Source organism: Melanerpes formicivorus, unplaced genomic scaffold (assembly GCF_026170545.1).
Source record: "Melanerpes formicivorus ecotype bairdi unplaced genomic scaffold, bMelFor1.0.p_v2 SCAF_29, whole genome shotgun sequence".
Classification (NCBI taxonomy): Eukaryota; Metazoa; Chordata; class Aves; order Piciformes; family Picidae; genus Melanerpes; species Melanerpes formicivorus.
In genome coordinates, this window is record NW_027142381.1 from 2,880,338 (window position 1) to 2,902,757 (window position 22,420).

The following is a 22,420-nucleotide window of genomic DNA, read 5'->3' on the forward strand; positions in this document are numbered from 1 at the left end:
TGGAAGGTTTGAACGCTTTTATTTGAGTTCTTTTTTTCCTTTTTAAGTACAGCAATACAAATGATACAGATTCAGTACAGTACAGATTCGGCAGGGGGTTTATAGAGGTACTTAGTGATCTTTTGTTCTGTTCTTTTTGGTTCATTTCAAAGAAAGAGGCAGATCCCGGGAGCACGGTGACACAAACAAAACAATCTCCTAGGAGGAAGCACAATCCCTACCATGGGGAACACTTAACCTGGCTGAAACCTACCGGGCAGAAAGGTGGTGGCAGCAATCCCAGCGATAACATCCCCCAAACATCAACCCTGGGGTACTCCAGAGCTTTACATGAGGATTTGTGAGCTTACAGGCCAGCAGGCTGTCCCTGAAACGGTGCTGAAAGTCCTTAAAGCCCTTGGATGGCCTTGGCTGCAAAGGGGGCAGAAACGAGGGAATCATGGAATTGTTAGGGTTGGGAGGGATCTCAAGGATCATCTACTTCCAGCCCCCCTGCCATGGAAGCCGGCGTTGAAGCTGCTGGTGAGCAGGCAAACCAGCAGGGTCCTTGCAGCCATGGGAAAGGAAACCAGAAAATGCTTTAGACACCCAGACAGCTACAGTGAGGTGAGGAATGTGAGCTTAGCCCTAATGACACTGCACACACACTCTGACACTGCTATGCAACCAGAACCTCATCTCCTGCTTCTTGTGCCCATCTAAGCTTTGGGGTGAAGTGAGCAGCCAAGGGGAGGAAGCAGCAAAGCTTCCCTGCAGGCCCTGCAGGAGAAGTGCAAGCTCTACACTTACAGCTTTGGTGCTACGTTTCTCCAGTTAGTCTCCAGCATGAAATGACATCAAGCTGGTGCTGTTACTGAGGTGCATCAGGCCTGAGAGGCAAGTGCCTGGCACTGAAGGGTTAAATCCTTTCAGAAAGCAGGCTCCAAGAATCTGCTGACACCTTTCTAAATGCTTCTGATGGGTTTGGTGGTGCCACCACCAACAGAACGAGCTACAGAACGAGCAACAGAATGAGCTGCAGAACGAGCTGCAGAGGACCTGGTGAAACTGAAGCACCCAAGGAAAGATGGCCTTCTGCCACCCCAAACAAACCTGATTCCTTGAAATCCTGCAGTGGGAAAAGTGGCCTTTCAGAGGAGGGATTCAGCTACCAGATTGGAAAATTCCAGTCTCAGCTGGAATCCAGATTCCCCTTCAGCCACAGGACCTCCCCTTTCTGAAAATGCAGGACAAGCAGCACCTAGAAAAATTCACCCCAAGAATCCAGCCCAGAGCAGTGCCCTTGCCAACTACAAAGCAACTTAGAACGTGCCAGGATGCACCACCAGCCCAAATCCCTTCAGGGCCTTCCCTCTTTTGTGGTAGCAAAACACTGAAACCACCAGAATGTAACCCAGAAATTGAACCCAGACTTACAGATGCTGGCAGCTAAGAGCTCATCAGCCAGGTCCTTGCTGAAAGCCAGCAGCAATAAAACCAGCAGAACTGCTTCCACGCAGAGGAGGAAGGAGGTTGGTGTGGGGAACCAGAGGTGTACCCCTGATCTACTGCACTGCTTGGACGTGCAGCCCTTGGCCAGAACACACTCTGAGTGACCAGGGGGAGCCCTGGAGAACTGTCACTCCAATCTGCTCTGCTCACAGCAGTCAGCCAGCCAAGGGCTGCTCTGCAGGTCGCTACAGGAGAGTGCTCTGACGAAGGGCTCACACAAGCACTTAAAAATTAGCTGGCTTCAGTGTGAGACCTTTCCTACCAAAAGGAGGGGTTGCATTAGCACAGGATTTGCTCTGGAATTGTCACCATTTCCTCATCTTTTCTGAAGGCAAGGCAGCTGATAGCACTACAGGTAGCAAAGGCTCCCCCTTCACTATGTGCTAAAGTCAGGATTGAAACTCATAGAATCCAGAAGACAAACTGGAAAATACCAGCATCATCCCCAACTGCCCTGGGACAGCAAATCTCAGCCACAACCAGCAGAACTTCAGCCACTCATGGTCAACACTGGGGACTCAGCAGTGCCAGTGCACCTCAGTAGTAGGTTAACATCTTATTGGTCCTCTAGGAAGACAGGTAAGCCACCCCCAAGGACACAAATTGAACTTGACTCTATCAGCAGCCCATGCAACTGCTCCTGCACCTCTTTCTTCACCCATCAGAACAACATCCATGAGCACAAGCCCAAAGACCCCCTCAGATTAGATTTATTAGACTTGCATGGTCCAGTGAGCTGGCAACACACCCATGCCAGCTTTGGCCTGCTGCCATCTGGGATTAGCTCTCCTGGAACTGCTCCTGGGCTTGGGAACCCAGTGGGGTTTATTCTCTGGTGGTCCCCAGTGGAGTTTTGCAGCCCATTAGATGCACATTGCTTCCACCTGTGTTGGCCCACAGCCCTGCAGAGACACCATGCCAGCCTTCCCCACTGCAACCCCACTGGAGAAACACAACAAAGCACTTCCTACAGCAGCAAAGCAAACCCAATTGCAGTGCCAAAAGCTGTCTGCTGCATTCCTCACTTCACTTTGGGTTATTTTTTTAAGCTCAAGTTTGAAGAAGTTTCTGCACAGCTACTAGAAATAACTTGGTGAGAACAGCCACAAGTGACTCATCCAGGTTGCCACTGCCAATAACCTCCTTGGTTCAGGCTTTGCCATGCCAGGCTTAGCTTTAAGCTGTGAGCAAAATTAAGCAGTGAGTAAAATTAAGCACTACAGATTAAACCTTAACTGCTTTTTCCTGTATGGGGTAGGTTAAAAATCATCTTGCTGCCTCCTCCAAAGCTGAAATGCCTCTTCCATATATTAAACATAGTTTTGTCAGCTGTTAACCCAAGCTACTTTGCCATGGCTCTGCATGGGAGAATGTTTAAAGGGGGAAAGGAAAAGGGACTGGGGAAGTCTGACCCTTAACCCTACTGGAAGCAGAATGCTTTAAAGAAGGCAGGAGATACATTAATGTTGGTATACAAAGAGCTGCTACAGAGGTAAATGTTTGGGATTAGGCTGCACTCTCTGGTAGGAAACCCTGGACAAAAGGTTAGCAGATACAGAAAAACACTTAGAGAGCCAAGATGAGCCACTCCCCATCTCTCTGCCTTGCTCGCCAATCAGTGTCACTTTCCTCCACACAGGGATGAAATGATTGCTTCCACTGCCAGCTTTGAAAGGCCAGCTTTGAGCAAGCCTTGGGGCAGCAGCTGAAGAGCACACTCTCACCTAGGCAGCCCTGCTCTGACATTCTGAACCGCAGCTGGTACTCCCCTAAGACAGCCAGGAGCAAGGGGCTTCAGAGCAGGATTTGACTTCTCTGCTCAAGCTGTCCCTGCCAGCAGGTCTGAAGAGTGGACTGAGTAACTGGAAGGGAGGAACGCTTCCCATCCTTTCATGCTGTGGAAAGCACTAAAGCCAGCAGGAAGGTCAGGGCTCGTTTCCTCAATCAAAACCTGTCTCTCACATACTTCAAAGCCTCCCTGCCAGTTATGTTTAGTGGGAAACAGGTCAGCTGAAAAAGGGAGAAATTGGGTAAGACAGCAGCAAGCTGATGTTGCCTTTACCCTACCACAAAGACTCCACCTTAAGCTGATCACTACTCAAGCTGGGAGGACAGATATTGTGCCCTGTACCAGGCAGAGGATTCTGGGCAGAGGGCTGCACGATCCAGCTGCAGGAAACGGCACAAGCAGCTGTGACCTTCAAGCTACAGCACGGCTGAATTCTGCCTGGCGGCCTTGGCCAGGTGACTGAAGTTACACTGAAGCCACGGGACAAAGAACTTGGCGGAGGGAAAGCTGTGTCCAACACCCTGCACGTTGCAGCACTTGTTGAGATTTGAAACAAGATTTGATTCCTCCCCTTCATCTTTTCCTCCTCCCCCTTACTAGCGGCAGAAGGGGTCTGGTGCCGGCTTCCTGACACGGAAGGGGAGGCAATTTCCAAGCTGAACACAACGTTTGAAAACTGAGGAGGGGCAAGAAAAACAAAACCCCAATCAACCATGCTTTGGCAGACTCAAGAAAGACCAATGTTAAATATTACTTAATGTTTTCTTTTATTTAAAAGATCATTCACAAAATACCATATCCATAAATTTCTTTTGTTACGAAGCAGAATGTGTTAAGTGTTTGGAATTCTTCTTCTTTTTTTTCCTTTTCCTCTTTTTTCTCCTTTTTTTGTTTTTGTTTTTCCTCTTTTTTGTTGGTTTTTTCCTTTTTAAACCTTTAAAAGTCAACAGCTGTGACTAGAGGTGAGGGTTGGGTTTGCCTTTTCGTTTCGTGTATGGGGGGGGAAATTTGTTCATAAAAACCTTTTCCACATTGAAGAGGTAAAAGAGGGTCGGCCGTGGGTTGGGAATACCACCACACCAATGCATGTCTGTCTCAATTTAAAAGTTATTAGTGTTAGACAAATGGTTCTTATCTCAGAAGCAGATTAAGTGACAGGCAGCAGAAGGAAGGAAAGAGTAGTTCTGTAAATTGCTGGGACTCTGACATTCAAGGGATCTCGAGGGAAGGAATTCACCACTAGCCAGTGATGCTGGCGGTGAAGCAGCCATGCTTCCAAACTCCTCTGGCAAGCACTCTGGTGTGCCAGCTGTTTTATCTGAAAGCTGTCAGCACTAGCATTAGGGGCCCAAGTGTCTCTCATGCACTGGACACATCCACACTTCAGTGTTTGTAGATTCAAGGGTGTGGTTTTAAACACGAGTGGTCTCTCTCCTTTCGCGCCAGCCTCACCTCCCTCCTCCCCCACAACACTGATAAGTAACAGTTCAAGTGAAGAGAGATGCAGCAGTCAGAGATGCTTTCTACTCAAACTTCTACAGGAAGAGAAATCTATAGCAGGGTGGTTCCTAATCTGCCCAATTTTCAAGTTGTTGTTGTTGAAAGCAGAGGTCTTAAAACTGTACACCACTGGGCAAAGAAATACCAAGGGCTAAGGATGATTACATACTGCATGGCAAAAGTATATACTCCTTCAACAAAAATAAAAGAGTCCATTTTATTTGTAGAAACTTCGTTTAAAAATTTCCCAAACATGTAAAACCCAAAAAAGTAAAGCAGAAAGAGCCAGTGAGCCGTTGTGCTCAAGGAGGCACAGCTTTGCAGCACTAACCTTCAGCTGAGGAGTAGGCCCATACCATTTCCAGGCCAACAGCCACCACAGCAAGAGCCTGCAGGCAGATGCTTTACCCACTGTGATTCTACCACCTATTCACCAGCCAATTTTACTTCCACCTGTGAAATTGATACTTCCTGGCCTGTGTGAAAGGGCAGCAGTCCCCTTGGTTTTTAACCAGAGGCTCTGCTGCATCCAGGAACACCATCACCAGTTGCTCAGAAATGGTATTTCACTACTTGGTTAGAACTGTAAGTTTCTCTGCTCAACTCATCTGGACTCTCCAGTTTTCCTCTTCAGAGCCACAGCAATACAGAACGAGACATGCAGGTCAGAAGAGGAGCACTGAGGAAGCAAAACAAAACAATGCAGGGAAGGAACTAAGTCTAACCTGTGCTTCTAAAGTAAAACAAACCCAGAAAGGAAGAAGTGAAGCAGCACCTGTGTCCAGAGACCTCCACACTGGTGGAAGCAGCTACACCGCCTTATCTACTGGCAAGTGTGCCGCTCGGAAGGAAACAGAAGAGGGCAACTCAGCACAAAGCGGGCACTAGATACAGCAAAGCCAAGAACGTACTAAAAACCACTTGTTAACAGCTGACATGCATTCACAAGCTCTGTATTTTGGGTTTCAAAGAGGACAAATACCCGATGGTAGGAATGGTAAACTGCAGGGTTGACATTCCAGCAGAGCTAGTCACTCTGTACTGTCTTGCTTTTTCTCCCGCCTCCCCATTCCCTCTCAACCCCAAACTCAGTCGTGCTCTTTTACTACTTCCTCTCGGGGCTTGGCTCCACCGAAGATAGCCGAGTTGGGGTTGGCTACTTGATTGAGGGGAGTAGCAACTGTTCGAGGTTTGAGCTGAAGTCGAGGTCGCTGTGCTCTTTCCTCTGGAAGAGAAATCATTCAGGTTTTAAGGAGCTGTCTGGCAAGGGTAGCAGCTTTAACCCACCAAAGCAAGCAGAGGTCTCCTTTGTGAAGGAAGGCTCAGTTATAGAAGCACAGAATTGTCTCAGTTATAGAAGCATAGAATTCTCTTGTTTAGAGAACACCTCTAAGATGGAGTCCAACTGTCAAGAGAAGATAGAAAGAGTTTACCTTCTGTTGGCTCTCTGAAGTCTATGTAAGACCCACGAAGGGGAGGCCCATCTCTGAAGCGACCGGTGCCACCGCTTCCCATTGAGGCACCTGGGGGTCGCCGGTCTCCAGGGCGGGTTCCTCTACCCCGGCCTCCCAAGAAGTCATCGTCTTTGAATCCTGAAGATGAAAGGCAGTGAGTTCAAAGAGCACATCTGGCAATGCTTTTAATCTAGATTTTTATCTTGGAAAAAGCCTTGCAAGGCACTGCTGTCAGTCCAAAAGGATTCACTGAGAGCCACTGTCCATAAGGCTGTGTGCTTCGCAGCTCTAACAGGTTCATACAGATTCCATCTGAAACCAAACACACTCTGCCAAGGGCAGAAACTACTTTGTCCACCTAGAAGCTCACTGGAGGGTTGGAGAGCAGATCATCATCAAGTGAGCTTAAAATAAGAGCTTCAGCTGCAACTTCAGTCTGTTAACACCATTAGCTGAATTCAGAGACACCAGCAGAAGTGCTCAGGGAATATTCCTGTAGCCAGATAATCGATCACACTGGCTACAGCCTGAGCATGAAGGCTGCAGGAACAGAGCAAATGGGAAAACAGCAAGGGGGCAGGTGAAGTGTCCAGTCCTTGGAAAACAGAGCCTTTGGAATGTTGTACTGTGAACTGACCAGGCATTTACTAGACTGAAGAGTTAGAAAAAACCCCGACTCGTACTTCGAATATGAAGCCAACTGCATTGCTTCAGTTGATCTACCAAAATCATCAGGAACTGTCTGTTGTTGACCAGAGTTCCAGTAGGCACCCAGTGACTACCCTACAGTATCTCTCCCAGCCCCCTGCACTCAGTGGGAGGAGGATATTTCAGGCTAACAGCACACCTAAGGGGAATAGGCTCAGTTTTTCAGAAGCTGACTGGAAGAGAAAGTTGTTTTATTCCCATCTGAGACTTTCCTTTCCACTTCAGTATTTGGCAGAGCTACAGAACTGTCCATTACTTACTTCAGTGCCAAACAACCATCTTTAAAGTCTTGATCCAGAGCAAGGCTGTACAACCTGAGAGGAAAAGCTTCTGTAGCAGCTAAGCCTTAAAATGCTAAACTTCTGGCTCACAAATCACTCATCCAGCATCTCAAGCTGAAATACATCCACGCTTGCAGAAGCTGATGCTGAAGCTATAAAGCTGTAACTCCAGAATGCTTAGCTACAAAGGCAGGTTAAGCACAATGCTGTAGCAAGCTTCCTCTCTCCAGCACCACACTTCAGTTTCATGCTAGTGGCAAAGGCACTCTTGGTAACCACTCCTCCTCTGTCCATTCCACTCAAGCAGGGACCAGACATTGCAGAGTTGCACTTGCCAGCATCTCCCCAGCAGAAAATGGACCAAACCCACAATTTCAGAGGACAACAGCAATAGTGTTAATATCACCTTGGATTCTAATAGCTAGAAGCTGACTGGAAGTCAAGAGCAAACCCAGTGGCTGCATCATTACCTTCCACTCAGCAAGCTCAGTCATTGGCTGCAACTTGCATTACTGTAACAGGTCTAAAGGTTTAGGCACATTTTGCATTTGAAAGTGCTCTGGAACATGTTTTTGCTTCAGGGACACACATCTTTATGTCCCATCTCCTTATAAAGGTGGAAGCCTCTGCTCTGAAAGAATACATTCTCAGCTTTTCCACAGGAGCTGTCTGTTTCTGCTACTATTCAGAAATGTACTTGGCCACATTTGAGAAATGCTTAAAGACCTGGACACCACAGGCTGCATCTGGACAACTATGCTGTCATTTAGGACTATTTAATGAAATATACATGCAAGACTCTTCCCTCTGTTATTAAGCAATGGAAGATTTCCCCCTGAGGAATCCCACTGCAGCTGCAGGATGTCCAAAGCTGAATACAGAAGACTCAATTAAAACAGTAATAGGGACAAATGTAGCTGACATGAAATGAGAACATTTCTGTGCCTTTTAGGCTGCCTGTCTGTATAAGTGTTAATACTGATACCAGAATTGAAGTCATCTCTGGAATCCCATCCACCTCCTCTGGACTCTCTGGAACCTCCTCCCATTCCTAGGAAAAAAGCCACAATTGTGTTCAGGTCTGAAGCTCTGGGAAGGACTGATCAAGGGGACACCAAAGTTTCAGTCCTTCAACATCCAAAGTTATGTTGCTGGAAAATCCTTTTGTTTCACTATTACCAAATTCCATTGCACAGGAACAGAAAGCCACTTTCACTTAACCAAGATTAAGTGGTCAGAAGGATTTAATACACATTCAGTGGAGACCTTCAGTGAGTCTACTTCAGCTATGCCTCAGGTACAGCAAAGCCTCTTTTGACCCTGGAACAGGAGATAGTCTAAAATAAGTCTTTGTCTCCTTGTGCTTACTCACTTTTCTTATGTCATATTAAAATAGTAGCAGATCAGACTGTTGGGCTTATGATTGTCCTCTGCAAGACACTGTACAATACCAGGGGTATTGGTCCCACTTCCTGGGCTAGGAGTGACAACATTCAGCTTTCGGACACGAAGCACATCTAAATTCCAGACATTTCAAGAGCAGCAGCAGCTAGGTTAGAAATGGGGGTACATGTACAAAACATTTCCTCCTTAGACCATCAGCCTTATCTCAGCATTAGCTAGCACCAGAAGTCACAGCCACAACCATTACATTGAAGAAAGTAGCTAGAAAAGTGGAAGTCACCTCTGTCATCAGGCCCCCCTTTTCTGAAGCCAAAGCCACCTTTATCCTGTTTTCTGCCTTCTGCTATGTCCACTCGGAGTGACCGGTCACCCAAAAGCTGTTAAACAGAGGGGAGAATCACTTCAGGATGTAGCATATGGGCTGCCAAGGAGTTTGAGACTTTAATTCACAAAGCAATTGCAAGGATACTTACTGCCCCATCATATGTAAGAGCTTCCTTGAGCGACTCCACCTCATCGAACTCTACGTAACAAAATCCTGCAAGGAGAAGCTGAAGAGTTAATAGCAGCACTTTGCAAGGCCTCTGTAAGAAGCTGCTCTTCCTGCATATCTGCTAACAGTCTCCCTTCTCCTTCAGACACCAGCAATGGTCTGGTAAGTGCAGGATGTACACAACTCAGGAACCAGACACCATTAATGATGAATGTATTTACCTGTGCCTCTTGATGATGGCGACAAGTCTTGAGGCAGAACTCTATGGGCACTACACCAAGAGCCTGATGAATTCCCCTTAGCAAAGGGCTCTCATTACAGCTTGGATTTGCTCTGTGCCCTCAGACAATTATTTAGCTGAATATTGACATTTAGTTACTAATTAGTTAAACAAGAAGCTGAAGTACCTGCTTGGCCAGCACTCTGATTTTGTAACCACATCCTTTGGTGAATTTCTTTCTTTTCTAAGACCCTCTGTTAAGAGTTTAGCCTTCTTCCCCTCCCTGTAATTTGCAAATATATTCCCTTTCCACTGGCCAATTCCAATGGAAATCAGATTGACATCCTCTAAAACAACTGAATGGCTTGGCTACTTGCTTTTTCTCCCCCTCTCTGCTGGAAAGAGAAGTAGAGCTGAAGCTCTGGGAGACTTCTGACCTAAAGCTCATGTAAGCACTGAACACTTAAGGTCATGATTCTGAATAGGGTCAGACACCTCAGCCTTGTCAGAGTTCATACAAGACAAACAGAGTTTGAGAAAGCCCTTTTATGACAGGGCAAACATTGACTCTTGTCACTCAGGTTAAGTCTGTACTTCAAGACGATGAAGTAACAGTGAATCTCACTCAAACAAGATGTTTACTTGGTAGTGAATGAGAAACTTGCATAAGTCAACATCAGGAACAAACACAGCCCAACAGTGCTAACTGCTCTTCAGAGCAGACTGCAATTCCCCATTAAAGGGGCTTCAGAAGCACCTTGCTTTCTCCCACCCTTTAGCCACCTCCAACTCGGAATGCTCACCTTTGAATTTGTCTGTTTCCTTGTCTCTGACTAGTCGTACGCTCCTTACGCTGAGATCCTTGAAGATGGCATCTATGTCACCTTGGACAGTGTTGAAGGGGAGGTTGCCCACATATGCCGTGAAGGGGGGCTCTGTTGGCAGCTCTTTCTGTTTGCGAGAACCGAGGCCACCACCACGAGACCTGTCAACGACAAAAAGGTGTCTCTGGAACTTGACTGCCAACACAGCTGGGAATGCAGTACACAGCACTGCTCAGCTGCAGTCTGACTTCATGGGAGTGGCTTTTCCCCACAACTTTGGTTATTTTTTTCTACCCCTTTGCCTGTACCTGACACCTCCACTACTGGCCACCTCATCTCTCGTACACTTGTTCTTCAGTGGCAAAACAAATAGGCTGAGGGAGCTGGGGTTTTTCAGCCTAGAGAAGGCTTCAGGATGGTCTTAGAGCTGCCTTCCAATACCTGAAGACATCCAGAAGGATGTTGACTTGCTGGAATGAGTCCAGAGAAGGGCTATGAAGTTGGTGAGGGGTTTGGAACACAAGCCCTATGAGGAAAGACTGAGGGAGCTGGGATTGCTCAGCCTGGAAAAGAGGATACTCAGGGGTGACCTTATTGCTCTCTAGAACTACCTGAAGGGAGGTTGTAGCCAGGCGGATGATGGTCTCTTCTCCCAGGCAGCCAGTACCAGAACAAGAGGACACAGTCTCAGGCTGCGCCGGGGAGGTTCAGGTTGGATGTTAGGAAGAAGTTCTATACAGAAAGAGTGATTGCCCATTGGAATGGGCTGCCCAAGGAGGTGGTGGAGTTGCCATCATTGGAGGTGTTCAGGAGGAGACTTGATGGGGTGCTTGGTGCCATGGGTTAGCTGTTTGGGTGGGTTGGATTGGTTGATGGGTTGGACACAATGATCTTGAAGGTCTCTTCCAACCTGGTTTGGTTTATTCTAAATAAAGGTTTATTCTACAGGAAGGCTAGGGAGGGACTTTTCATAAGGTTGTCTAGCAATAGGGCAAGGGAGAATGGTTTTAAGCTGAGGGAAAGTAGGTTTAGATTGGATCATAGGAGGAAGCTCTTCTGTAGGGTAGTGAGACTCTGAAATAGGTTGCCCAGGGAGGTTGTGGCTGCCTCCTCCCTGTGGGTGCTCATGGCCAGGCTGAATGAGGCCTTGAATAGCCATGTCTAGTTGAGAGGTGTCCCTGCCCATGGTGGGGAGGTTGGAGTAGATGATCTCTAAGGTCCCTTCCAACCTAAGCCATTCTATGAACATATAACTATATTACAGGTGGGCTCAGCAGTAAAATGAGTGAAATTCTCTCATCCCACAATCCACTAGGAAAAGCAACATAAGGTTCTCTATTGTCCCCTACTCAAAAGCATCATGTCTTGAAAACAAGAACAAATAAACCCAAAATTAGACAAAATTAATCTTAATTTATAGCAGTAAATAAATGCTTACATGACACAGGCATTACCCAAAAATTAAGCTGGAGCCAATGCTTATTCAACTTGATAGTTTATGATCAACAACCACTCCAAAATTATCTAAAATTACCTCAGCAGCATTTAGCCTAACAGAAACATCTTGCTCTAACTGAAATTATTGCCCTAATTGTCAGATAACAGGACTGGAATGCTCTGAACTGAACAGATAACACAATCACAGACTGAAGTAAACTTTTCCCCTGTTTTCCCTCTCACTCTCACTTCAGGCTACTGGCATTGCTTGCTGAAAAACTAGACTGCAACAGCTGAATTCTCCACTGCATACATGTAACACATCTGCCTGTTAATACATCTCCTGTAGACATGACTCTTCTAAAGCTCTCTTTTACAGACAGCAAGATCTGTACTGTGGGCACACGATGACCTTACATTAGAGATCCTGGATTTCCAAACTACAGGATGCCACTGCCACTGGTTCCAACACCATTTGCCCCACCTAAGCAATCTTTGACTTTTACCCGAGTTGCCTGCCTTCTACTCTGCCCCTGCTCTCCCTCAATGCCTTACTCTCACAGGGCTTTCTTCAAGCCTGCTCCCTTTCCAGGAGGCTCACTGTACCTTTAAGAGCACAGTGAAACACAAAGTGTACCAGACCAGAGTTTGCTAGTGTGACACAGACTAATTACATTTCTGCAGAGTCCTACCTGAAATACAGAAGGCTGAATAATTATTATCTTCTTTTATTCTGGCTGGCTGCACATGGCCAGACAATCCATTGGCCAAGCAATGTACCCTTTCCCTCCCTCCCCCTCCTTTTCATTCCAGAATAAATATTATTAATGAATCAGATAAAGCAGAAATCTTGAGTAGGATTCCTTAACTCCTCCTAGGTGAGCCTGGGTTTTGTGCCTCTCACCTGATGTTTGTGCCTTTTTATGGTAGCAGCTCTGTGCAAGAGACATTTGTCATTGACTCCATCAGCATGCTGCTAAATGCACTTGAATCACAACCTACATATCCTTAGTGTACACTGAAGTTCAAATTTTAGCATTTTTGGACAATATTCCTCATATGCTTTTGCCTCATTAGTAGGTCAAGTCAAAAACATACTGGAGAACTAGAGCTCTTACAGTTGGGTGCTGTGTGTGTACTGTGGTCTTAAGACTGGAGTCTTGAGGGAGAACTCCAAGAAAGTAGAGTTCCACAATATGTAGAATTGGTTCCATGCCTTCGTCCTTAATTCTCAATTATGGCCTTAAAATCAGCTATTACAATACCATAATCTAATTTATAGACAAAAAACTTAATTGTCATGCTCTACAGGAACACCAAACTGCTTCAGCTAAGTTTAAAAGGAGTGTTCCCTTCTATACCTTCTCACCATGTTCTCTGGACTGCCAGTCATCTGGCTCAGTGAGCTGATGCACCTAAACAAGTTGCCCTGAACTTCAATTCTCAGCCAGATCAACAAGGTGATCTGGACAGCTGCACAGAGCAACGGTGCCAACATGGGAAGGAGAAAGAGAAGGAGGGCTTAGCGTACAGCTTTCAACAGCAACCTCCACTCAGATCAATTTGAGCTACTTCTGAAACCACACCCTTAAGTTAGCAATCCCCAAAAGAATTTTGGGTTACAGACAAACCTTGTTTCTATCACAGCAAATCAGAACTTCACAGGGTACTGTGTGGAAATCCATGCCCTGTTGTGCAATCCCTACTGATATTAAGTCAGGAAAGCAAGCATTTTTAAATTTGATCTATCAAGGCCTCAGATACCACTTATATAACCATATACTGGGTACTTTAGTCTCCATCTGAAGAGCAGGAATGCTCAATAACTAGATTCTAAACTAAGTTTCCAGTATAAGCAACACCAACCCAAACTTTCTACAGTTCCATACGGTTTTTACCACACTGAAGCAGTGAAATAAAGGAAGGCTGACTTCAGTAACCAAACAATGAGATGGAAAGATGCTCTCATTTATAACAAAATAGGACAAAAGTCAACTATAATTAAAAACATCTGAGCTAAGTGAACTGGGTCACACCAAAACGTTTAGTATCTGCATTTCCCCACTTAGTGTAAATTTTTGCTCAGACAATTAGGTAATAATTATGTCATCATAATGTGGGAATCTGAAAGAAGACAACTCCTGGATTTCTTTGCAGGAAACTGAAGAGAAAAAAAAACTTGCTTCTAGCAAATGCAGAAACAAACACCTCTGTAATGAGAGACTTACTTTTTGGTGGGCTGAATTTATGACACTGTAAGGCCATATTGGGGTGACAGAACAACTGAACTATAATTCTGAAGCTATTCTTTTAGAAAGCTTAGTTATTCTCTCCAGAAGACAAGATGTATCATAAGTTTGAAACAAAGAATAACTTGAAAGCCAGTATTTGAGTGTAACAGCCTTTCACTAAGGCTCAAAACAATAGCTCAGTATTTATCTTTCTGCACAACAGAAACAACAGCCTGACTGGATTCCAACCTTCGTGCTTTACCAGAGGCAGCACAGGGCTCAGCAGGATGCCAGTTTTGTGGAGAGTCTCCAAGCCCACAACTCTAAATACACACCCAATTTATTCAAGCAATCCAGTACATCTCTGCAAGCAGCAACAGCTACAAACAGCTTACCCAAGCTTAAAAGTTAGGAGACATCTACTAACACTAAATGGGTAAGAAAGGACCCAAAATGCCAGAATTGAGACTAGCTCCCCCTTTTCACTTGTTCAGCACTGCAGCAGATGAATCTTAACCTTTGAGTAGGGTGCTCAGTATTAAGTCCAGTGCTTAAAGCCACACCTAAATAAACAGCCTACCAGCAAGTCAGGAGTGATAAATAGTTTCCGTCAGCTTTGAGAAGCTTTACAGATGTTCAGTTTCACCCAGGCCTCAGTATGTTTAATTACAGGGCTTTGTGTCAAATTTGGGGCTCCAAACCACTTACCAAGGAGCTTTTATAGTAAGCCTTTTGTTATTAATGTCAGCAGCACGTTCTTCACCGGCAACTAAGTGGCCTTTGCATAAAGCATTATGCTTCAGCTCCTCACCAGTGCACTACCAGGCGTCTCAGGTGCACCAAAACCCTTGTCCCATCTCACCAGCCATATTCTGCTGCTTTTCCACCATAATTTGGAGGAATGTGAGAAACACAGAGATCTTAAATATGTCAGCATTTACACATGGCTGTTCTCTACCTGTCCCACTTAGAACATGTGCTCACTCTATACAAACTGAAGAGCCTACAAAAAGCCACTCCACCAAATTCCCTGTATCTTAGTGGAGTTGTCACTGTTCTTATTCTTAGAGCACTTCAAAACGAGAGGAGGAGTCACTAAGTTGACATGGGATTCTTTAAACAGAACCTCCAAGAACAGTCATACGTGGGCTACACATACCCAGGACTTCATACAAAACAGAGACCTGTTAAGGTCTGAAATGGTGAATGAGCTGTTTGTAACTTACCAACAGTGACAAATTAGATGGGAGTAAAAGTTGGACTCATCAGTAGCATCTGAGGTTTAAAACTACAGCTCATTCTGATAAAGTGCATTTTCTCACCTGCAAAGGCATCTACAAATCAGTAGGGTATCTTTAGTTGACCTAAACATCTGAGAGAGTGCTGAAATCTGAACACTGCAAGTAACATTTTAACTTTCATTTTATGACTTCACAGACTGGATAGTAACATTTGAATTGAGTGTCAAGTGCTACTTTAGGCTGTTGCCAAGGTTGTTTGCTATAGAATGAAGCAAAAGTAACAGAATTGTAAGTGGCTACATCATCTCTGTTCTGGGACATCTCTTCTTTAAACACAAAAGGTATTCACGAATAAAGTGACCTTACAGAGCTGAAGTGCCAGTGTTTCCAAAGACAAGAGAACCCCAGCTGTAGCTCCTGCTATCTAAACAGTCTGGAGTGAGGAAGATTTATTACTCCAGGAACAGGAAAGAACATTGCTGGTCAGGAAACATACCTTGTTTATTTTGCAGTTTAATGCCTACTGTCTTATTTTAGCACACATAGAAACTTAGATGCCACCAACCTTCAAAACAGTTAATTGCTAATTGCATCAACCTAACCAGATTTAAGACAAACTTCGAAATTGCTGGTTGTCTTTGTACCTACTCGCCGACGTGCGCTCTCGACCAATGAAACAGAAAGGAGACGAACCCTCTTCCTAAGGGTCAGAGGTTTAGAGCGGGCACGGGAGCCCCGGATAATGCAGGACGGCGGCTCATAGTCCTCCCCAACCGGAGGCACCACAAAGCCCTCCCCTTTCCTCCCTGCTGCAGGCATCACCACGCTGCCCGCTCTCGGGGCCGCGGCAGCCGCTCCCCGCGCCGCCGGGCACCTCGCCGTGCGAAGCGCGTCCCTACAGAACAGGGGCCTCCCTACAGTCCTTCACGGGAGGCTCCCTCCTCCCATCTCCCGGTCTGTCCCTGCAGGAGCTCCTGGCGGCCTACCTTGGCTCTGGCCCAGCACTTCCCCAAATCCCCCCCTCCACTCGCCTCCGGGCCGGCGGGAACACAGCGACACCCTCCTCCCCGCCCCTTCCCGGCGTTCCCAAGCAGCCAGGCCCTAAACCTTGCGGCACTCACCCCGCGGTAGCGAGGGGACGGTCGCTAACCCCTCCTGGGACACCGCAGCCCCCTCCTGACCTCACAAAGCGGGAGGGAGCCGCGCCTCGCTGGGCTTAACCCCATCTTCCAGAACTGGAAAGGTGGCGGGGCAAGCCGAGCTCGGAAGGTTCCTAAAAACAGTGTTCCCTCGGTCCCTCTCTCCAACCGCCCTACCCGCCCGCCATCTCCACAGGGAAAGGGGCAGGCTGGGCCCTGCCCGGCCGCGCCCCCTCCTCGCCCGGCCGGGCGGGCACGCAGCGCCATTCCCTCCTTCCCTCATTGCTCCGAAGGGAGCCTTCGGCGCTCCCCAGCGGCCCAGCCTCCTGGCTCACCCCCGGCCGCCGCCGAAGCTGCTGTAGGCCCGATCGTCGTAAGGATCAAAATCCGCCATCGCCACCTCAGCCTCCTCCCCGTGCGAGCGTGACAGGACCGCGCCTGCAGGACCCCGCGCCGCTTATATATGGCGGGGCCCGGGCCAGGGCTGCCCCTCGCGGTGCCTGTCTGCAGCTCTCCGCCCCGCCGGGGCCGTCTGCACTACTGCCTGTCGGGAAGGCCGGGTGGCTGGCGGCTCCTCCGCTTCCGTCACAAACACTCACCGGCGTCCCCAGGTCACGGCTCTGCTCAGCGCCGCCCTGCTCTCGGGGCAGCCTCTGGTGTGAGCTGCGAGTCGGGGCTGGGCGGATAGTGGTGATACCAGCCTAAGCCGTTGGCCCTGGAGCGTGCTTCAGCCGCCCCGGTGTGTTAGCCCAGGGCTGGTCTCTCCTGTGTCCCCAAGTCATCTTGCTGGTGCTGCGGATAAGATCAAAGGCAGAGGTGGTTTGGGCTCCAGGCGTTACACTTATTCCCTGCACTCCTGCGACTGGCACGGGATGAGAGGCTGGAAGGCAGGCAGCAAACGTGTGCGGTGTTTGCGCGCCAGCTGGAGAACAGCGCTGTGTTGTACTGTGAATAAAGACAATGGGCTGCACCCCAGAGATCCTCGGTGTTCTTAAGAATGTACCCTTTGCACGGATTGATTTATTTCCTATTCTTGGGCCACTATTTCAGGTTCTACAGTAACGCTGCACGATGTACAGTTTCTGGTATGACAACAACGTGCTAGTCTCTCTCGTCCATCGTGCTACCGAAAGGCAGAGGCAGCGCGCCCTGCCCCGCTCACCCCGCGCGGCTTCAGCCTCGCCTTCCTGCGGGGAGGATTCAAACCTCCCTCCAGAGCTGCTAATCGAGGCGCGGGGGAGCAAAGGAAGCCTCTGGGGCAGGGGAGGGACCAACGGAGGTGCAGGGGAGGCCTGCGGAGGTGCAGGGCTGGGCGACGGGGAGGGGAATATGGCGCTGAGGGGTGGCCGCGAGGGGCGCGCAGGGCTGAGGGGGCGCGGGGCGCTGAGGGGAAGCCGCGTTGCTGACGGGAAGCCGAGGCCCCCGTCAGGAGGCGCGGGCGCTGGAGGCACGGCACGCAGCGGCTCGGCAGGCAGCGGCTCGGCGGGTCTCTCAGCCCCGTCTCCGCTCGGGCCCCGCTGCCCCGGAAGAGGCGGAGCGGGCGCAGGACGGCGGCGGCCCCACGTGCGGCGGCGGCGGCATGGCGGAGCTGGAGGGCCAAGAGGGGCAGGTCGGCCCCGTGGTCGCCGACCCCCGCGGAGTGCTGCGGCAGGGCCGCGCCTTCCTTGACTTCTTCTGGGACATCGCCAAGCCGGAGCAGGAGGTGCGGCTGGCGGCCACCGAGAACCTCCTGCGGCACTTGCGGGAGGGCAAGAAGGTGAGGAGGGGGCCGGGGCCGCGGCTGGCTTGCTGGCAGGGCTGTGGGTACCGGCAGGCGCGGGGTCGGCACGGCTCTTCTGTCCGCTCACGCTCGGTAACGGGCAGAGGCATGGTGCGGGTGCGGTGAGGCGTCCCGCAGCCCCGCCGGGCTGGCAGCAGCGCACGCACCGCCGCAGCTGGGTTTGTTTTTCAGGATGATGAGCTGAAGTACACCCTGAAGCGTCTGGTGGAAGGACTGGGAGCCACCCGTGAGGCTGCCCGGCCTGGCTTCAGCTTGGCCCTGGCGCAGGTTAGTGTCTGCAGGGCCGGGTAGAGCGCTCGGCGGCCCCTTGCCAGCCCCAGCAGTGATTAGGGTTGTGCTTTGCTGTGTGCGAAGAGGCTGGAGGTCTCCCCTCTGCCAGCTTCTGCATGAGGATGGCAGGGAAGGCTTCTGCAGACAGCATAGGGAACTGCAGGTTTAAATGATGCTAGTCGGGTATAGAAGCACCTATAAAGATAGAAGCTGTGCCACGATCACACTCATGCTGCAGAATTCTATCCTGCTTCCAGAACCATCCTTAATTTCCAAACTTGGATCAGGTTTTCCATTATGGTGCCTGTACAACTATTTTGACTTCCTAAAATTGACTTGCTCCTGGCTGTTTGTGTGGGAGATGTGAAAAGGCAGCCCTTTACAACACACACTTCAAAACTGGCTTTTTTCCTTCGTGCTGTTTGAGTCTGTAACATAGCAAGAGCCCCAGTTCTTGGGATCACCAGTGGGATCTGGCCTCATCTCACCTAAGAAGCTGATAATGCAGAAGAGCCTGTGTGCATCCCACTTTGATCATGGCCTTGCCCATGTCTGAAAAGTTTAATTGCTTCTGCTACAGGGTCATGTATTTGCAGCAAAATGTTCTCATTATTAATCCTGTTATGTCATGTACAGGGGGAAATAAAAAAGGTCTACACTAGTTCCTATTCTGACATGTCCTTTACTGATCTACTTGTCTCTACTCTGGCCTAATAAAGCTGCACATCTGCTGCTATGCTGAACAGCTGTTCAGCTCTTATTTGGGCTTAGCCCAACAAACCTTATAAACCAGAATAACTGCAAATGGAGCTGTTCCATCCATCTCCTCAGGTCTTGCAGGCTTTTGAGGAAATTCCAATGTGCAGTGTCCTGGAAGAGATAAAAGAAAAACACAACCTGGAGAAAGTGAAGAAGGTGAGTCAGCTCCTAGCAGCGCTGGCCAGCAGCTAGGTTAAATTAACCATCCTCTGTTCTTTGAAGGCTTGGTGCCTGGATACTGTGGATTTGGGGTTGTTGCTAAAAGAAATGGCTGTAATGAAATAATGGGAGTGTCTGTGAAGGCTGGAAATTGATGACATTGTCCTCTAGCCCTAATTTAGCCAAGAGTTATCTGTGTGATGGGAGGAGAATAGAATAGAATAGAATAGAATAGACCAGGTTGGAAGACACCTTCAAGATCACTGCATCCAACCTATCATCCAACACCACCTAATCAACTAAACCATGGCACTAAGCACCCCATCCAGTCTCCTCCTAAACACCTCCAGTGATGGTGACTCCACCACCTCCTTGGGCAGCACATTCTGTGTAGAATTTTCTCTTAACATCCAGTCTGAACCTCCCCTGGCACAGCTTGAGACTGTGTCCTCTTGTTCTGGTGCTGGGTGCCTGGGAGAAGAGACCAACCCCCGCCTGGCTACAGCCTCTCTTCAGGTAGTTGTAGAGAGCAAGAAGGTCTCCCCTGAGCCTCCTCTTCTCCAGACTAACCAACCCCAGCTCCTTCAGCCTCTCCTCACAGGGCTGTGCTCCAAACCCCTCCCCAGCTTTGTTGCCCTTCTCTGGACACCTAGCAACTCAACATCTTTCCTAAACTGAGGGGCCCAGAGCTGGACACAGAACTCAAGGTGTGGCCTAACCAGTGCAGTGCACAGGGGCAGAATGACCTCCCTGCTTACACAGTGCAAGGGGTGACTTTTCAGCATGTTGGTTTCATATGGCAGGGTGTTCAAGGCTAGATGTTCCAGCTACCTCGTTCCACTGGCCAGAGCTGTAGCTGAATGTGAAATCTAACTGCTTCATGAAGGGGATTTTTAAGACCTTTTGTTTCTTTCCTTTTCAGAAGCTTGTGAGAAATGCTGCTTTTGGAAACTTCTTTGGAGTCATGGCTCTCTTTCAGTCCGGCCGGCTCATTAAGGTAACATTGCTGTAGGTATGAGGCAAACTTACCAGTTCTGGAGCTGTCTGGAGAGATGTTCTAGAGAGAAAGGCTGGGTCATTGGCTAGTTGTTGAGATGGGACTTGAGACATCAACTTCAGTTCATTTTTTTGTGGACTTCTTGTGGTTTTCAAATATCTGTTGCTGACTAGAGTGTAGGAAGTGTGTCCGATAGTACGGGAGGCTCCTGTCACTCCTGGAAAGAAGAGAGCTGTTGTCTTATGCAGCCAGAAAACACCATTTTGGGAAAGGTTGAGTGGCCTGTCCAGATGGCATTGTGTAGGAATCCTTGCTACGATTATAAGTGTTGATAAGACCCCCATCTTAAGGGGGTTGGAAGGGACCTCTGGAGATTATCTCATCCAACACCCTTGCCAGAGCAGGTTCACCTAGAGCATGTTACACAGGATGCATGAGGTCTTGGGTGACAGTTTGAACTTGATGATCTTTGAGGTCCTTTCCAACCCTGTTGATTCTATGACATCTAGGTGGGCTTTGAATGACTTCAGAGATGGAGACTCCACCATCTCTGTGGGTAGCCTGTTCTGGTGCTCTACCTTTCTCAGTGTGAGGAAGTTCCTCCTCAGTTAGGCGTAAGGATCTCAGGAGTAGATTATTACTCAAGCCTTCAGCCTAATCTTTGATGTATGGTTTTGGCTTCTTTTTCCTTCCTAGGACCAGAAAGCCCTGCTGGAGAGCATCCTGCTTCTCCAGCAGCTGGCACATCACCAGGCACACCTCAGAGATCTCCCTCGCAAAACTCTCATCGACATCCTGTCTGAGGTACAGCCCCAGCGTGTGGGGGGTGGGAGGAGGGAGGACTTTGCTTTGGGCCCTGCTTTTTTCCTTACTTTGTTCATAGTTGAAAGTTAAAGGTGAGGTGTGGAAGAGTGAATTTGAACTGTGAGAGCTCTTTTCTGTGTTTGTGGGCACATGCCTTTATTGTGGGAAGGGTGCTCTGGTTTAGCCCGGTGTGATTTCATCATGGATAAATCCACAGTCTTTGCTTTCCCACTTGAATTGCTTGGGTGGCATGTTAGACCTTGTGCTCTTCTGAAGGGAAGCACACTGAAAACTCAGGACCTTCCTTTTTATGCATCATGTCTGGGCCTGAGGTTGAATTTTGGGCTGTTTGGTACTGAAGGATATAGAAGCATGGAATGAAAGAATTCAGTATGTAGTAAACAAATGAATTTGTTTGTGTTCTTCTTTTATGTAGACATTGTTTGTAGATCTGAAGACTAAGAATGCTAAACAGTGTTCTGTGAGCAAATTTTCTGTCACTTAGTCTTGATGTTGGGCTTCAATTTTGAATTACTAAAGCAATTTTGGTGCTTTTCTTGTTTTATTGATGAGAACATTGCATCCAGCTTTCTGTAAAGCCACTGAATAGATGTTTACTGGCAAATCCTGTAGAAACAAGCAACTTCTTTCTAGGAAATGCAATTAGAAGCTAATTCAAGAGTGGTTCCTCCTCCCTGGGCTGCAGGGCTGTACAGACAGGAGCAGTGGGACAGCAAGAGAACAATTGCAGCTGGAGTCAGTTGACCAGAATTGCTATCTGATGACAACCTATTGTCCTACCCCACATGGTTAAGCACCTGGGGACTGTGTGGCAGCACTGGACACATCCATTATTTATTTTTGAATGTGTTACCATAAAGACTAGCTCTGAAGTTTCCTGAACACTGTAATATTTTCATGAACTGCCCTGCAGTGCAGGTATTTGAATATACTGTACAGGAAGTTAGTAAAAGGCCATCAGCTGTTTCTCATATGCTCTCCCCTTTATTCCTGTCTAGGTTCCTGAAGCTGTGTTTCAGGAGGTCCTATTTGGCATCCTGCAAAGTGACCTGGCTTCAGCCTTCACATCTCCAGAGAACCTGCACCTTTTGCTTGTGGGCATACAGAAATTCCCTGGGGTTATGAAACCTAAAAATCTGAAGAAGCTGTTTGGCTCACCTACTGTTGTAAATAAGGAGAATATTCCCAGGTAAGGAGCATTAAATGCAGCATTCTCTTGGCTAACAGTGAGAGAAATGTGGCTTTCATTCTGATAACTGCCTGCATTTGCCAGTGCAGCTACTGGGAAGGGTTAGGCACTAATTGTTGTGCATGCTCCTAAATGATTGCTCTGGCATTTCTCCCAAGAGAAAGAGCCTGCAGTGCTCAGGAAACCTTCTTCAGAAGGATGAATTTGGCCTTCAGCAGTCACCTTCCAG

The 22,420-nt window shown here is 48.1% G+C and overlaps 2 protein-coding genes across 3 annotated transcripts in view; one reads left to right on the forward strand and one right to left on the reverse strand.

Annotated features, from left to right (window-relative positions):
• Positions 1-4,028: 4,028 nt before the first annotated feature.
• EIF4H (eukaryotic translation initiation factor 4H) lies at positions 4,029-16,655 on the reverse strand. Of its 2 annotated transcripts, XM_068154478.1 has the most exons (7): positions 16,548-16,655; positions 10,144-10,325; positions 9,101-9,165; positions 8,908-9,004; positions 8,209-8,274; positions 6,214-6,372; positions 4,029-6,005 (listed from the first exon to the last, which is right to left on the reverse strand). In XM_068154478.1, the coding sequence occupies exons 1-7, from the start codon at positions 16,604-16,606 to the stop codon at positions 5,869-5,871; spliced, it is 765 nt and encodes a 254-aa protein (XP_068010579.1). In that variant the 5' UTR covers positions 16,607-16,655; the 3' UTR covers positions 4,029-5,868. The 2 variants fall into 2 exon arrangements, with proteins under 2 accessions (XP_068010579.1, XP_068010580.1); XM_068154479.1 differs by lacking the exon at positions 8,209-8,274.
• Positions 16,656-17,765: 1,110 nt separating this feature from the next.
• The window catches only part of MYBBP1A (MYB binding protein 1a), a 71,898-nt gene continuing 67,243 nt past the window's right edge, over positions 17,766-22,420 (forward strand). The window contains exons 1-6 of the mRNA XM_068154480.1: positions 17,766-17,968; positions 18,164-18,259; positions 19,094-19,177; positions 20,103-20,177; positions 20,874-20,981; positions 22,001-22,191. Of these exons, the coding sequence (XP_068010581.1) occupies positions 17,792-17,968; positions 18,164-18,259; positions 19,094-19,177; positions 20,103-20,177; positions 20,874-20,981; positions 22,001-22,191 (731 nt within the window). The 5' untranslated portion in view covers positions 17,766-17,791. The remainder of the gene's footprint in view (positions 17,969-18,163; positions 18,260-19,093; positions 19,178-20,102; positions 20,178-20,873; positions 20,982-22,000; positions 22,192-22,420) is intronic.